We start from the raw sequence: 17,829 nt of genomic DNA, 5'->3' as shown, positions 1-17,829 counted from the left end.
TCTGTTGTCGTCTGCGTCCGCGACTCTCGCTCTCTCAATTTTCGCTGGTCCCTTCTGGCAGTGGCTCAAGCTTCTCTCAGCCACGGACCCATTTATTTTGACTGCTATCCGAGACATACGCTTCCGCTGACAGGTGCTAAGATGCCCAGGACTTGGACTCTCAGCATTAAAATTGAGAATTCCCGGAATGTTGAGCTGAGTTCATCGGATATAGCCGTCGAGTACAGTGTTTACTATCGAGTAGGCAACGATTCTTTTTCTGGCTCAAAGAAATATCATTCTCTCCCCTTCGGGGAGACTACTTTCGTGGAGACCAATCTGGTGGGCGGCGGTGGCAGTGCCGTTCCGAGGACTATCCGGTTTGATTCGTTTGAAGTACCGGAAGGATGGATGGACAGAACAGAGCCCACCAACAATGGCGATTGACACTTGCATATAAATATGTATCCTTTTTATTTGTAGTTTCCTGCGTGGTTTGTGCGCTTGCTCGCATGTAATCTCTTGTTAACATGGAATCATTGAGAGTGCAAGCAACGCAACCACGTTACTTTTTGCATAAAAAATAGGAGAAATGCACACTTAACAGCTTGGGGGTGACGTAATTACAAAAACTTCGTACTTTAGTGACGAATGTTTTTCATCACTAAGTAGAGAAGTCTCAGTGACAAATATTTCATTGTCAAATATTTTTAATTTTTTTAAATTTAGTAACGAAATATTCTATTACTAAATAATTTTTAATATTTTTTATTAAATTTTTAAATTTAACGACCGAATTCTTGATCGCTAAAATAATTTTTAATTTTTTAAATAATTTTTTGTTTTTATTTTTTTTAATCAGCGACGAAAATTTCCGTCACTAATTTGTGTTATCACTAAATTCCATCGCTAAAATTTAGGGACGCCATTTTTAGCGACGGAAAGTTGTCCGTTGCTAAATTTTTTAGCAACAGATTTTGATGTTTTAGCAACGGATATTTTCGTCGCTAAATGCCGTTTTTCTTGTAGTGCGTGTTCGGTTACACCCCCAATATTTTTAAGGATAATGCTACATGAACAAAAGTTTGGACAACTTGGTGAATAGTTCCAATTTCTCGCGATATTTTGATAAACAAAAGTTTGGATAACTTGGTGAACAACACCAATTTCCTACTATATTTTGATATCAAAATATCGTGATATTTTATATCCAAATTTTTAAATGCCTGCCCATATTCTCTCTATCCTTCCTCCCCCCTCTCTCTCATTCCCCTTCTCTTGCCTCATTCCTCTGCCTCCGTCGTCCGCCTCTATCCACCTTCGCCTCCTTCCACTTTTGCCTCTACCTCTGCCTCTCTCTCTGAGTCTTCTATTCTCACCCATCGCTTCTCTCATTTCACCATCTATCGACGCCTTCGTCTCCTTCTCTCTCTCTCTCTGGGCCTCAATCTCTACTGACGCCTTTGCCGTTCGTTGTTCGCCTCCACCGTTTGTTGCTGTCACGTCCGTCTCCCCTTTCTTTCTCTGGGTCACTAACACATATAAATATATAATATATTTAATAAAAATATATTTGTATAACTTTTAGTTAAATATAGAGATATAAATAAATAATATATTTTGGTTTAAAAATATTTTTATGTTATTTATTTATATCATTTGCATAACATGAAATATAATACTATAATTTTATATAACTTTATATATAATTTTTGACTTTAGTAAAATGTTGCATATAATTTTTAACTTTTCTATTTTTTTTTTTTTTTTTACTGATGACGAGTGAATCTCAACTATCCATTCATTTTTCCTATCCAATGCCTATCTTGTAAGATTTTTATCAGTTCATAGAATATAAATGTTGCATTTATATGCAAGCGTGTGGGTGGTCTTGGATTTGGATGACAAGTAGTCATTGAAAAATAATCTGTGGACTTACGGAGTTGGGGGTCTTCTCGTCCAAATAGAACAACAAAATATTGAGAGTATGAATTCAAATAAAAACTATCATAAAATAGAATTAATGATTTTGCATCTCAAGAAATAAAAAGAATTTAAATAATTAGTGATTGTAGGTCCCTCTTTTTTTTTTCGTGATGGGGGGGGGGGGTATGCCTTGAGTCGAGATGGGTAAGAAATATGTTGTATTCTCGCCGATGATAAGACAATGAGGGCAAACGAACGGACATGCACTAAACCCTAAACTCTAAACGAGCGAACATGCCCCCTGCATTGCACATTGCAACCCAAATCATATTATTTTATATAAGATAGACTAATTATGTTCAATTATACACCCAACTATCACTATTAGAAAAATGGTCATTGTTGGCAATTTTTTGCTCAAGGTAATAAAGATAGTTGGCAATAATCATTTTTACGAGAAGTTGTAGTGAATCGTTGGAAAAAATCTTTCTCAACAATAAAATCAAATCATGGAGAATGAAAATCCTATTGCTGGTGGTTTTTTAATTGTTAGGAATGAGAGCAATCATTCCCATTGGAAAACTCAAATTACTGGTAACGAAAGCCCCAGGGTCAGTGGTTTTTGCCCACTGGGAATGAGATCCACTTAGGTTTTTCCCTTTTTCCTTCTAGCTTTTATCTTCCTCTTCCCCAACTATTGCTTGTCATTCTTCTTGTTCTCTGTAATACCCAAAAAATTTTATGGACTTAAGTATAATTTTTATTAGAGAAAAAGTGCAATTTTTGAAAGTTATTGGGGTAAAAATATAATTTTTCAAAGTCTTGGCGACTAAGTATAATTTTTTGGAACCTGAACTTGAGGGCTAAGGACCAAAATGCAAGAGAATGAAAAAAGAGGGACTGGAATGCAAAATTCTAGTGTGAACACTATAAAAATCGGCAACCACAGTACGACCGCTAGCTATCGATGTCAAATCACCAATCAGATGGAGGGGGCAGACCATCATGGCCTAAGGGATGAGTTCAGATCTATGGGGCGGCTTGATTGGCCGGAGGAGTGGTCGAAAACGACTATAAATAGTCGGGGTTGAGGACGAGGGTTTCATTGAATTTCATCTAAGAAATCCAAGTGTTTGAGAAGAAATTCGAGGGTTTTGATAAGGGACTTTTGTTCTTGAGGGGATAGGGATCATTTCTGGAGAATTTGGGGAGTTTTCGTGTTGATTTGAGGTGGTTACAAAGCTTAGTCGAAAAATCATGTCTCGTTGGAATTGAGGTTTAAATGACCAAATCAAGGGTGTGTTGGCCGAATTTTCAAACCAAAGGGTGTGCCATCATGTTCAAAAGAAGGAATAGGCCAAGAAGAAAGAAGAAAATCAAAGAAACAAGCCAACAATTAGTCGGCGGCGGCAAGGAAAAGGTCGGAGAAGACGGCCGGCTTCAGGCGCGTGAGTGCAAGCAAGTCCAAGGAGTGTGAGGTAAGGAAAAAATAGGGGAAAAAAAAAGAAAAAATATGTGAAAAAAATCTAAAAAATTGAGAAATTTAGTTTTATTAATTTTTCAAAAAATTTGGCTAGGAAATTATCAAGGTACAAATTTCGAGGGTAGGAAATGCATATCGAGAAAGCCTTAGAAGTTAAATTAAGATAAGTGGTTTTTCTAAAAAATTACACGTAATATGTTTTCCTAAATGAGTATGGAATTTATGAGGGATTTGCAAAGTTTATGTGATTTATGTGCATCTTGTTATACATATACATATTCATTTTACATTGCCTTAGTAATGGTGATATTGCATTAAGTATGATATTATTGGCATATTGATAAGTATGTCATCCATGTTAACCATGGTAGGATGGGATGTTGTCCTGGTAGGTGTACGTAGCCACATTTCCCCAAGTACGTGAGTTTTGCCAGAAAGCCATAGAAGTCTCCTGCACTGGGGACGAATTTTTCCTAGAGTAAGAATTACTAGGATGACTACCTAGGGTTCCCCGTTGGGGTTAGAATGCTGGTGAAAGCTACGCTAGGGTTTTGATTTATTTATGTCCATACATCATTCATTTATGAAATTTATTTTAACCCTCACTTAAAATATTCATCTTCTAATTTGAACTTTTATCCCTGAAATATTTCACGTTCCAGGTGAATCGGGCAGTAAGAAGGAAAATGAGTGGCTGAAGTGTAATTTAATTTCAATTCATGTTATTCCTTATGTTTGAGACACAATTTTATATGTTATCTCATCTACCGGATATTATAATTTATTGGTTGTTTAAAACAGTAGTGTATGTTTGTATTTGTATGGAATTACAATATCCTTCAAGTTTCAATTCTAGCTTACGCAAATGTTTAAGTTACAATTCCTTAGCTTATCATATGGAATGTTAAATGTATTTATATATGGGGATTTTATATTGAGGAATTTGTGGTGATAGAAAAAAAAAAAAAAAAAGAAATCCCAAGAATAACGACATACCGGGGAAGGGCGGGTCATTAAATTCTCTCTGTTATAATTGTGATTGGAAATTTAAATTTGCTTGTAATTAGAATGTCAAATTTGATTGTGATTGAGACTTCATCTATAAATGAAGATATATCTTGCTAGTAGAGTCTACAGATGAGTTTTTTGGAGGGTCTGCAAGACAGAAGACAGTTAGAAGGCACATATGGATTTCTCCTGTGCAAGCCCTTCGGAGGCTAGCCTTATCACCATAAAGCAATGAGAGGCGAGATCTTGAGGGTCTTTAGATGACTCAGAAGGTCACAAGAGGGTTGACCGAGTGCTTACACAGATGCCTAGGAAGGTCATCCGTGGGTGCTCGTGAAAGAGGAACATAAAGAGACACAGGTGCATCGGTTGAGGGGTGTACTACAGGTGTGTGGCAAGTAGGCACACATGGGCGCGGAAAACAGGGCTGGGTGACTGCACGGGCATAGGTATGCAGCAGCATGCGGTAGTGTGGCGGTACTGTGAGGAAGAGTGTTGAGCCATGTGCATGGAAGAGTCTTTCACGTGCGAATGGGCTTCTGGAGGCGATTGTGTGCGGAAGATTGCAAGAGATGTGCGATAGGCTAGTTAACTCACAAGGCATGGAAAGTTAGCTGCAGGAGTGGAAAGGTGTGCACGGATGCATGGCTGGTTGCAGATGGGCTTCCAGGGACATAGGGATGCGCGAGCTTACGAGAGGCTTTCGAAGGTGGTCGCGTAGAAGGGTCATTTGAGCAGTTGCTTATGCAGATAGGTTACGAGGTCCTGCGCACCTGATAGCCTTGCCCATGAGCGGACATGAGCGTGGCCTGAGCTCCTTACGCAGCCAAAAAAGGCCAGCAGCAAGGCTACTCGCCCTTATTTATAGGGGCAAGCACTGCCTTGCTACTCTTTGCCCTTTTTCCTTTTTTTTCCTTTTATTAATTTTATTTTATTTTGGTTTTGGCCTTGATTTTTGGTTTGATCTTTTTGAGGACACATTCCAAACACGAAAATGGACACGTCCCTCAAGAATCTTCCCGAGGACTTTTCCATGGGAATTGTTTCGGAGGGTAGGTGTGAATTTGTTCTTAAATGTTTTGATGATGATTATTGTATGCAAAACTTTAATGTAATGTATGTTAAAGATGCTTTGAGATTTTGTTCAAGGAATCTTGTTATGATATATTCTCATAAGCTTTTTAATATATTTTGTTATGAAAAATTGTTTAGAATATTTCTTAAGGATAAGGATATGTTAAGCCCGTCTTGATAGATTATATATGTTGAGGTTTCCTTGAGAATATATATAAGGTTAAGGAACCTTGATAAGTTTATCATTCAGTGTGTTTTATCTATTAATATTCTCATATGTGTTAAATTTGTTCTAGTCATATGTGTTATTGATATGTTTGTATATGCTTTTCTTTGTGATCATCCTAAAGATAAGGCATGAGTGTTTTATGTGGCAACATTACTCAAAGTTCAAAAGTAATGTGTTATGTATTTCATATCTCAAGTGATGGTACTTGAGTTTTGATTTGAATGATTTATATTATCTTATCCTTCATGTTAAGGTTGCTTAATATGTTTTGTTTGTGATCAAGCTTGTTTTGGTTCTTATGCTTGTTTTTGTCAAGAGGTTGCTCTATGATTTTATGGGGATATTTTAAGTATCCTAATGCTTTAGTGTTATGAATAAAGTCATATATCCTCATGACACTTAGAGTAAGTTTAAGGTTGAGAAATATCTTAAGTGCTCAAAATATGTGAAAGCATTTTCTCAAGTTTAAGAGCAATGTATTTTAGTTATTTTCAATTATTTTTTCTCTTGAGTATATGTATTATGCTTAGGCAAGTAATTCTAAGTTTCAAATCATAGAGCCTAAGTTATCTATTTGATATTTAGTATCAAATTCCTAAAGTTCTCAATGGTCTAAAATTTAATGGAAGAACACTTGAAGAACTTATAATATTGAATGCATGTTGCTTGATAAACAAAATCATTCAAGAATTTGAAAGTTTTTATAAGTGCTAAATGTTTTCCAAGCAATTATTTCTAGTGTTGCTTGTCATGTCTAAGAATTAAGTTTATGATCAATACATTTGAGTAATAGAAGTTTAAAGTTTTTATCTTTCAAGAATTATGATTAGTGGTTAATTTTGTAAAAATTTTGTTATAATTACACATTTTTTTTATCTTAAAAATGGCTTAAATTAGATATTAATATATATTTTATGGTTATATGCAAGTTTAAATTGAAAAATGAATAAAATGAAGTTCTAAAGTAAAATTTAAAAATAATAATAATAATAATAATATATATATAAATATAATACATATACATCATTATATGCATGCATGTAATATATATATATATAATATAATCTAATATATATATGTGCCATGTGTAATACATATATATATAATATATAATTTATTAATAACATTAAATTATTCTTTTTTGTAGGCATGAAGAATGTGGGCTTGGAGACCCATGAAGAATTAAAGTCTATGAAAAATTAAAACCCATGAAGAATTAAAACTCATGAAGAATTAAAAGTCCATGAAGAATTAAAAGCCCATGAAGAATTAAGGCCCAACTTGAACAACTCATGGAAGATATCATTCAGAGAAGGCCCAAGCATTATTTTTAATCCTAATGAAGATTAAAAATCCAATTGTAGAAATTTAATTTTTTTATTTTTTTGTGAGTGCTTTATTAGGTGTGTTTTTTAGCTAAAATCCATTTAACTATTAGGTGTGTATTATAACTAAAATCCATTTAACTTTATGAGTGCTTTATTAGGTATGTATTTTAGCTAAAATCCATTTAATATTAGGTGTGTATTATAGCTAAAATCCATTTAATTTTAAGTGTGTGAGTGCCCATTAGATATAATTATGTCTAGTTGAATAATTGAAATTGTGTGGTTTGTATTGCATCTTGTGGGCTATAACTAGCTCACTTGATTGCATTTGTAAGGGTGATTATTATTCTTGAATCAAAGTTTAGTTATTTCCTTAGAATTCTCTTTTTAATAATTGTTCTTGTTCTTTCTCTTTTTCTTTATTATTTTCTCTTGTGATCTTACTTCATTTCTTTCTTCTTTTAAATTCTTATGTCATTTATTGTTATTTTATTATCCACCGCCTAAATAGCTGGTTAATTTATGCCTTTAAATTTCTATAATTTTAATTCTTGTCTTTTAATTATCCACCGCCTAAATGGCCGGTTAGTTTCTGCTATTTTAATTCCTACCATTTAAATTACGTCATTTAAATTTCTGTCAATTAACTTTCAAATACAAATGAGTAGCTAAATCTAATCTTGGGTTAAGGCAAGGACAGTGTCCAACGCCAATGATTCCCAAAGAAAGCTGCGCTTAAAATGAGTGATATTAATTTAAATTTCAGTATGGGTGTATAGTAATTATTGAGAAATCACTAGGTTTGGATTGGAGCGTAAGCCTAACTTAGAGCTTTTATGCCATGTATAGAAGTTACTAGAATTGGAAACGCTATCATACCCAAACCCGGATGATTGATTTAGTTGTTTTGTATATTAATTGTAATTAGATTTATGGTAGTTGCTTAAATTAGAATCCAGCATATCAAGTATGGGATTGTTTAAACTAGAACTATCATTATCTCTAATTGCATTTAATAACAAACCCTCATATCTGAAATTAAATTAATATTGCTAATCCTTTATGCTAAAGTTTGGGAATCAATGGGTTAGTGCTGAAATTGTCTTAACTCAAATGCTGTTCAATTTTATATTCTAACATTTAGTATTTATTTCAATTTCTGTCTTACTTTATTTCCTAGTTACGTTGTCTAAAAAAAATTATAAATAAACCTTGTTGCCAATTTGTCCAAATGCGTGTGTTTGTGTGTGACATTCTTTTTATTTTGCCATAAATAAATCTCTTAGTGAACGACCTGTACTCATCCAGAAAGTATAAATTTAAATTTGGATTACAACTGCACTCGTACACTGATGAGTATAAACCTCTCACCAAAATAAAGGGAAAAAAATATAAAATTTTTATTGTGTTTTGTTTTATGTTTTAATTGCAGGATGAGAGTGCAGCCAAATTACTCAAAGAATGCATTAGTAATATTTGTGTATGATACTTTATATGTCTTATGTGTGTTTTTGTCTTGATAAATATAAATGAGATATCATGATGATCAAGTTTGGACATCTTTGTCATATATGAGCATCATATATTGTGCTCAAGATATTTGAATGTTTTTATGTGTAGCAAGTAAGTTATTTGACTTATGTGTGCTTCATGTATATATATTTGTTTTGTGAATAAATAACTATTTAATGGTATTTCTATGGAGCATGTCATATTGAGTGCTAAGTAGAATAATCTTTCTTTGATCAAAAAGGAAATGTTTTTAGTTGAGTAACATATATTGTTCTCAACTTGTTGTCAAAACCATGTACCTTAAGAATATTTCATTTATCTTCTAAGGCTTTTTATGTAACCAAGTGAATATATTTGAAAAGTTAGTTTTATCCAACTTTTACAAACAACACTTGTGTTTATTTGAGCATAAGGTTTATATTATTTTAGATGATGAAAATTAAGTCTTTTATTTAAAGCTCAATGATTATGTTATCTTAGGTGTTGTTTTGATGATATTCAAAACAATGCATGTTGTTTATATGATAGTCAAAGAAAGGCATAGAATAAGCATGTTTGAATATTTGTAGCATCTCGCATTGAGCGATAGGAAGAATTGGATCAACTTACCCTGATGGGCTACGCGAACTTCTCAAGGATCATCCATCCTTGAGCTACCCAAGTTTAGCCTGCGAGTTCTTTTTCCACATTTAACTCAAAAGATATCTAGTTGGTGTTGTTTCATTTCTTATAACTATTCTCGATATATATACTAACTCTTCTAGAGTCCCTTCTTGGACCTGACTTTGGGGTCTCGGGGTTTTACAATATCACTCGAGTGAATACTCTTAGTAAATATCGAGCACTTATTGCAAGTTTCGATTGTATCAAAAGTAATCGAGTAATCAAGATCATAGTCGAGTATTATACCTCATTAATCGACTAAAGTTGAAGCATAATTGAGTGAAATCATATATTAGTCGAGTATATCTATTCAATAGTCATGTAATTATGCTTAAACAGAGATTATGAGTTATCATTTCTTAATCGAGTATTTTTCACAAGCAATAGAGTATAAGTTGATGTATAAACTACTATTTGTGAGTAATAATTGAGTATCTTATGCATGACTTTGTATAATCGAGTATTGCTGAGTATAATCAAGTAGTTGTTGAATATAATTGACTATTCGCTAAGTCTACTTGAGTGCAGTCAAAGCTTACTCTGTAGAACCCTGGAACCCAAGCGCTTATCACTTGAGGTAAAACCCATGGCTGGTAGCCGAGGTAGCCACTTATTCCAATAAGTGCTACAGGCGACGCCATCACCAACGCTCGAGCCATTTGGACCAATTCTAGGTAAATTTTCAAGTTCCAAGGACTGCCGTAACCCAACAATCCCCCCTCCTAGAATTGCATCCGCGTTGACTCGAACTCGTGACCTGCTCTGATACCAATAGAAGCCTAAGACCCAAGCACTTACCACTCAAACTAAAAGCCATGGCTAGTAGCCGAGGCAACTAATTATTCCTATAAGCGTTACGGACAACGCCATCACCAGCGCTTGAGCTCTTTAAACCAATTCTAGGTTAATTTTTCGGTTCCAAGGACTGTCATAACCCAACATACTCAAGTGGAGAAAATGCTTACTCGAGTGGAGACCAAAATTAGTCAACTAATAACCAAACTTACTCGATTGAGTGAGTGCTGAAGTTGAAAACTAAAGCCGTTAAACTAGTTGATGTAAGTGCTTGTAATGCACATATTTAATCGTTAAGGCTCCTAAATAGCTCTAAACTTTTTATAAATCCTTTAACATGATATTTAAATATTCTAATGATTATTTTATGAAAAGAAGAAGGATATACTTACAGATTTCATTCTATTTGACAACAAGTATAAAAAAAGATGAAGATGAAGAATAAGGTTGTTGTTCTTGAATTCTTTCTACTGACTTAAGCCAAAGACATTCTTCAAGCTTTCATCTTCAATTTAAAAAAAAAGAGAAAGAGTATTATTATCTTTATATTCTTTCTATCTCTCTTTTCTTTGTAAGAAGTCAATCTTGTTATTTGTTCTCTATTTTGTAAAAGTTTCTCAGTGTAGTATAAATTGTAATATTTTCTTATCTTGTTGTGGTTCCGTCCAATCCTTAAAAGGCAAGAGGTTACACCTCATCATTTGAAAATGCATTGGTTACATCTCATCCTTTAAAAGACAGTAGTTTCATTTAAGCATTTAAAAATCATTGTAAATGTTACTGTTGAGCCAGTGAAAATAAGAAGTTACAGTTGCATTTATTAAAAGTTGAGTTTATAGTTAAGCCTACAAAAACTATAATGGATTGTTAAAATTTTTGCCGATGAGCCAAGGGAATGGATTTGACTAGTTGAGCCAAACCACTATAAAATCTTTGTGTACTGCATTGTTTTATTCTCTTTTGTTTCAGCATTTTCATCAGAGTTATTTTGTAGCAGATTTAAGATCAGTTTAATATTTCAACAAAACATTCTAGAACTTAAAAGGGTAAGTTTTCTTATATTAAATTTATCTTACATTTATTTTATATCATTTTCTATCAAGGGTATATTTAAAAGTATTGGTATTCATAATTTGAAAAATCCAAACTGATGAATTCAAAGAGTTTTTAAAATTAAGAAAGGTTTTTGAAAAACTCAATTCACCCCACTCTTGTGTCTATCATTTGTTGTATTAGGTTACAACAATAGCTCTCTACTATTGTCTTTGACTGAAAGTCAAAGGGAAGAGTACAAAGAAATGCAGGGAGTTACATCAAAGAAGTCAAAACTCGCTTCGGTTTCACACCTCAACTATGTAGGTAGAGGAACTTCAAACCAAGCTGGGTGCGCGGAAGAACGTTCGTGCGCGCGGACAGAAGGCTATGCATGTGACTTGGGGGAATTGAGTCAGTGGGATGGCATAAATGAGCAAGGCATCGAGATGATCTGGGCTTGCTCGTGATTGTTCAATGCTAACAGTGTGGCCAAACTACAGGTTGCGGCAAGGCCGATGCATTTAACTATGTCGTCGTGTGGCGAGCATGAATTCATGCGAAAGATTTTTGAGAGCATTAATGTTGGTGAGTGATGCTTGATCGAGGCATGCTGATTGGACTTGCTTGATGCTAGATTTAGAGTTAAAAGTTTAGGAAGTGTGATCTGCTCTTCATGTGCTTTAAATTACTGCATTACTAACAAGGTTTTAGATATATTATTAATTAATTAGCTTTTGAAATACAGATAAGGAAGAGGATTATCAAATGGGACATTTTATTAATAGGGAATGGACGTGCCAAAAAAGATATTACAAGCCTTAAAATCATTTCTTTTTATTTTTTCAATAACAATTGTAGTAGTTGCTTAAATAGTTGGACGTGTACTGGTAAATGCTAGCATTTTAAGGTTAAAATTTTAGCCACTCGATGTTGTCCCTCATTTAGGTTTTATGTGATTTTTGGTCATCCCTTTATTTGGGTTTAAGGGGTGAAAAGGTTAGTGATGCTAACCGTAGTAATAGAATCGAGTTTAAGGGTAGAGTTGCAAATGAGCCAAGCTATTTAGGCTCGGTTCGATGCTCGGCTCGATAAAAGTTCATTCGAGTTTCTTCGTTAAGCTAAATGAGCCAAGTTTGAGTCTAACTTTGAAACTCAATTTGTTAACGAGGTGAGCTTGAGGTCAGCAAAGTTCGACTAGATAGGCTCGCAAGTTGGCTCAATTATAGCTTGTGAGTTGACTCGATTTGAAGCTCGCGAGGTGGCTTGTGAATAAGTTTATTTATAAATGTATTAATAAAATTATTTATAATTTTGAATATTCTTGTTTCTAAATATGTTAATAAAATGATTAATAGAATGTTTTGATAAACAAATTTGTTGTGACTTAAAATTAATTAATTAATTAATGTATAAGTTTAATAGTTTAATTATCATTTTAATCGAGTAAGAAAATGTTTAGTTGAATAACAACTAACAAATATTGCACTCGATTAATTTTTTATTTTTAATCAAGTAAAACTTAAACATTTAAGGGATTAATCAATTATGTACTTGTCTTACTCAAATATGTGATAGAATGACATTAATTGAATAACCAAATAGTTATTCGACTAAATGGTACATTAGTTGAGTAACTATAATATTTAATTTAAGTATTGAGTAATAAATATAGATTAAAATAATAACTCTATATTTGTAATTTTGTATAATTAAATTTCAAAAAATTACTACGTAGTAACTGTATATATCACTCGATTAATACTTAATTTAATAGAATGTGTTGATAAAAAGATTTGTTGTGATTTAAAATTAATCAATTAATGTATGAGCTTAATAGAATAATTTTTATTTTAATCGAGTAAGAAAATATTTAGTTGAGTAACAACTAACAAATATTGTACTTGGTTAATTTTTTATTTTTAATTGAGTAAAACCTAAACATTTAAGAGATTAATAGATTATATACTTGTTTTATTCAAATATATGATAGAATGATATTAATTGAATAATCAAATAGTTATTCAACTAAATGGTATATTAGTTGAGTAACTATAACATTTAATTTAAATATTGAGAAATAAATATAGATTAAAATAAAAAAACTCTATATTTGTAATTTTGCATCATTAAATTTCAAAAAATTACTATTTAGACAAGTTATATATTTGGAGCCAACTATTTTGAAGTTAAATTGAAAATGTTTTTGAAGTGCTATAATTTTGATTATATTTATATTTTAAAAATAACTAGACAAGTATTTTGATTATCTTTTTATATGGTGAATGATATTATTATATTTATTGTAAATTGTAAAATTATTATTAGTTGATTATCATGTTGATGTTATATTTGTTAATTATGAAGTTAGGTTGATTTAGATATATTTGTTGATTATAGGTTTATATTTTTATTGCACATCAACAAAAAATTTAATAAATTTCAAGCCTAGCCTAAACTTGAGCCTTAGCTGAGCCATGGCTTGGGCTCGCCTGGGCCTAAGGTCGAGCCCAACTTCCAAGCTCGACTCAAGCCAATGCTAAAATTTATCAAGCCGAGCCTAGCTTAGGAAAGCTCGGCTCGATTGCAACCCTATTTAAAGGAATATATATGTACTAACACCAATGCTAATATTTCATATAAAAGTATTTTTAAAGTTATGTTAAAATTGTGTATTTATTTTTAAAAATAATGAATCCCACTAAAGGAGCTGATTAAAGCACCTTTAAAAAGAAAGAGGGAACCACTTTAATCAAATATCAATTTTTTAAATAAAAATAATTATGATTTATTAACACAACAATAATAAAAAGGGTTAAACTAGTTTATATTGATCCACATTGATAATATATAGTATTTTAGATTGCTTTTTTAGGGTGAAATGTGAAATTATTTGTTATATATTATACTCAGAGACCCACATCTCGATAAACTAAAAAAAAAACTCTCAAGACTCTGCATGCATAGCTAGTTTAATAGGCTTTTGCACAGAATAAATTTCATTCAATAAATAACTATAGTTGAAGATAAGCCCGAAGTTAAAGACATACTTTTAATCTCTTTTTTCTAAAGTATTAGTAATATATTATTATCATATTATTTCAATAATACAAAAAATTTAAATTTGTTTTTATGTGTCAAATATTAAGACCCAATTAATAAACTTAATGAAAAATTTAAAGGAAAATTCTGAGTAAATCTCGTCGGTAATCTCACACAAAATAAGAATTGTTTATAAGAGTTAAAATCCTAATCAATTTTAAAATACTACATATTTATCATAAATTTTCAATTCAATTATAAATAAATAGATGTTAATTAGCAAGTCGTTTCTACTTTTACTTAGTCCCCAAGTAAAATTGGAAAATATTTTATTGTAATTCAATGACGATTCAACCCTACTTTTGTTAATTTGGCCTATTACATGGAAGCCATGGGAACCACCTTATCTCTTATTCAGATGCCTCTCAAATCCGTTTTGGAGTCCGAATATGAATGAATGTTCACATATGTATATATATATATATATGTATGTATGTATCATCGTTCTTGTTGTGTTTCTCAGTGGAATTTAAGATCATCAGCTAGCTCAGATGGACACTGCAAGTGCAAGGGAAGAGCAGCGGCGTCAAGAACTAGAGAAGCTTCTCCGGCAATGGAGTCCCCCGGAGGTTCCTGTTCACAGCATTTACCATAGAAAGAGCTTCTTCAGCTTCCGGCGAGATCCACGCTACGAGACCCATAAACTGAAGAAGACGGTGCCGATCCGCGGCGAATACGTCGAGCTCCACTTACTCGACACGCAAGCCGTTCGGCATCACATGATCAAGTACGAGTACCTCCATTTCGGCCTGGTCCAAGTCGCCGTGAAGCCTCTCACCGCCGCCGGCTTGGACTACTCTGTTCTCGTCTGCCTCCGCGACTGTCGCTGCCTCGAGTTTGGCCCGTCCCTTCTGGCGGTGGCTCAAGCTTCTCTCCGCCACGGACCCATTTATTTTGACTGCTATCCAAGCTATCAGGTGACGCTTTCGGATGCCTCGAAGCCCATGACTTCGACTCTCAGCATCAAAATTGAGAGTTCCCGGAATGTTGAGCTGAATTCATCGGATATAGCCGTCGAGTACAGGATTTACTATCGAGTATGCAACGGTGCTTTTAACGGCTCAAAGAAGTCTCCCTCCGTCGGGGAGACTACTTTCGTGGAGACCAATCTGGTGGGCGGCGGCGGCCGTGCCGTTCCGAGGACTATCCGGTGGGATTCGTTTGAAGTGCCGGAAAGATGGACGGACAGAACCGAGCCCATCAATAATGGCGACGGAAATTAGAGATCATGAGTGCTGGATCCTTAATTAATTTGTAGTCTTTCCGGTATGTATACGTAATCTCTGGCTTTTTATATATCTTCAACAGCTTTTCTCTGTGTCGCCGGCGTCCATAGTTATGAAGTTAATTTCCGGCAAGAAATATGTTGCATTCCCGCCGACGACAGGCCAATGAGGACTAACGGGCGGACATGCCCCCTGCATTGCACATTGCAACCTAAATCATATTAATTTACACAAGATAGACTAATTATGTTCAATTAGATACCCAACTATCATCATAAGAAAAATGGTCATTGTTGGCAATTTTTGCTCAAGGTAATAAAGATAGTTGGCAATAATCATTTTTACCAGCTGTTGTGGTGAACCATCGAAAAAATTATTTCTCAACAATCGCAGAGAATGGAACCCTCATTACGAGTGATTTTTTAACCGTCAGAAATGAGAGCGATCATTCCCATTGGCAAACTCAAACTACGAGCAACGAAACCCCCATGACCAGCGATTTTTGCCCAGTGGGAATGAGATCCACTTGGTTTTCTTCTTCCTCTTCCGCAACTATTGCTCGTTGTTGTTGATGTTTCATTTGTTATAATTATAATTCAAAATTTAAATTTGATTGTGATTAGAAATTTAAATTTAATTGTGATTAGAATTTTAAATTTGACTATAATTAGAATATCAAATTTGATTATAATTGAGATTTCATCTATTAATGAAGATCTATCTTTTGAGATCCATCTTAATTCCGAGTATCAAGTTAATAGATTTATTACCTCAAAATCTATTAACTTCGAGTATCAAGATTTATTTTTGTGGTTCATGATGATTTGATATAGATTTATACAAGTTAATTATTATTATTATTATTATTATTATTATTATTATTATTATATATAGATAAGTGGTAGATTTATAAATAAATATCTAATATCTTAGAATTATTGTAGCTAAATTACTATTATAGTAGCAATATCATCGTAGTAATATTTTATTTTTTTTGTTCATAATTTTTCTTAATTTAAATTTTTCATGTTAAAATTCTGTGCTTGTTTATGTATACGATGGTTTGATCGTGCTTTATTTTTTATCCTAAATCCTAACACTCTCCCTCTCCCCCGTTGGTAAGCTTTTTCCCCTTCTCTTTTTCTTCTATTTGTCTATGGCCAATGGTTTTGCGATGGGTTAGCGAGTTCATTGCCTAAGTTCACAACCCAGAACTGGGTTTGCATGTTTATCTATATCAATTATATCTTTAATTCAAGTACTCTTTTTATTTCCAAATTCCTGAGGCCTATATTATTTTGAATCCACTTGCAGACTTTATACTAGTATATTTGTCCCTTTTTTTCCCTTTAACTTTTGTTTAGCAAACCGTGACTGTAAGTTTTATATAATATCGTTAATGATATCATAGAAAATTCATGATTTTTTTTATAAATTTTAATAATTGATGAGATTTGATAAGTTTTATATGAGTTTGGCGTTTTACTTATCATGAAATATGGAATCAATTGATTTCAAGTTTGAAAGGCCAATTGAAGTTATAAATGGATTTCTCTTAACTGTATGCAAAGTATTTTTTCTCTTTCTTACTAATAAAAGATTTTCGCCTTCTATCAAAAAATTAAAAAAACAAATATAAACTTTTGATTCTTCCAAGTTTTCTTAGCATTGTTATTGTTGTCACACTACATACAACAATTGAATTTGTATGTAGGGGAACCTTAGCAAACAGTCAATAGGGCCTAATGAGATGGAAGAACGAGGAGTCACCAAAGGAGATTGACAGTCGAGGGCTTGACCTGTTGTTCGGGGGAGAGGAAGGATGAAGCACATGAGAGGTAGGAGTGCATCGGATAGGTCTTTCAGAGAATGCTTGTAAACTCTGCAGATAAGTCTTTCGAAGGATCTGCAAGACTAAAGGAAATTATAAAGTACACAGGGATTTTTCCCACGCAAGACCTCTGATGCCTAAGTCAGTATATAGGTCATGAAGAAGTAGAGATGCAGTAAGATGAAATATGCTTAGGTGTATCACACGAATGAGATACTTGGGCATGGTCTCGGGAGGATGGAGAGCCTTTGGAGGCTAACTTTATCACCATAAGGCAATGAGGGGGGAGATATTCGAATGACTTGGGAAGTCACTAGAGGCTTGACTAGGTTCTTACATGGATGCACGAAAAGGTTCTCCGCGAGTGCTCAGGAAGGAGGAACATGTGCCACAGTGTGTGGCTTGGTGAGGCACGCGACACGGCGTAAGGAGACTCAAGTGTATCGATCGAGGGGCATGCGACAAGTGGGCGCACATGGGGGTGGAAGATAGGGCTATGGGTGAATAGGGTAGCAACGGTTTAGTGTTTAGATCGATAAAAACTTGTTCAAGTTTATTTTTTAAGGTATATGAGTCAAGCTTGAGTTTAACTTTAAAATTTAATTTATAAACGAGCATAATTTGAACTCAGTAAAGCTCAA

At 33.6% G+C, this 17,829-nt stretch overlaps 1 protein-coding gene across 4 annotated transcripts in view; it reads left to right on the top strand.

The window, feature by feature from the left end:
• LOC127791900 (uncharacterized) overlaps positions 1–17,829 on the top strand; it is a 79,684-nt gene that overhangs the window by 380 nt on the left and 61,475 nt on the right. Inside the window, exon 2 of one of the 4 annotated variants that reach the window (XM_052322073.1) lies at positions 14,701–15,297. The exons of 2 other annotated variants lie outside the window; for them this stretch is intronic. In XM_052322073.1, coding sequence (XP_052178033.1) covers positions 14,701–15,297 — 597 coding nt within the window. Of the gene's footprint in view, positions 1–14,700; positions 15,560–17,829 lie in introns of those variants that run through there. One more of the 4 variants, XM_052322071.1, reaches the window with a different exon arrangement.

This window comes from Diospyros lotus, chromosome 15 (genome assembly GCF_014633365.1).
Source record: "Diospyros lotus cultivar Yz01 chromosome 15, ASM1463336v1, whole genome shotgun sequence".
Lineage (NCBI taxonomy): Eukaryota > Viridiplantae > Streptophyta > Magnoliopsida > Ericales > Ebenaceae > Diospyros > Diospyros lotus.
This window is presented reverse-complemented; position numbering and strand designations above follow the sequence as displayed.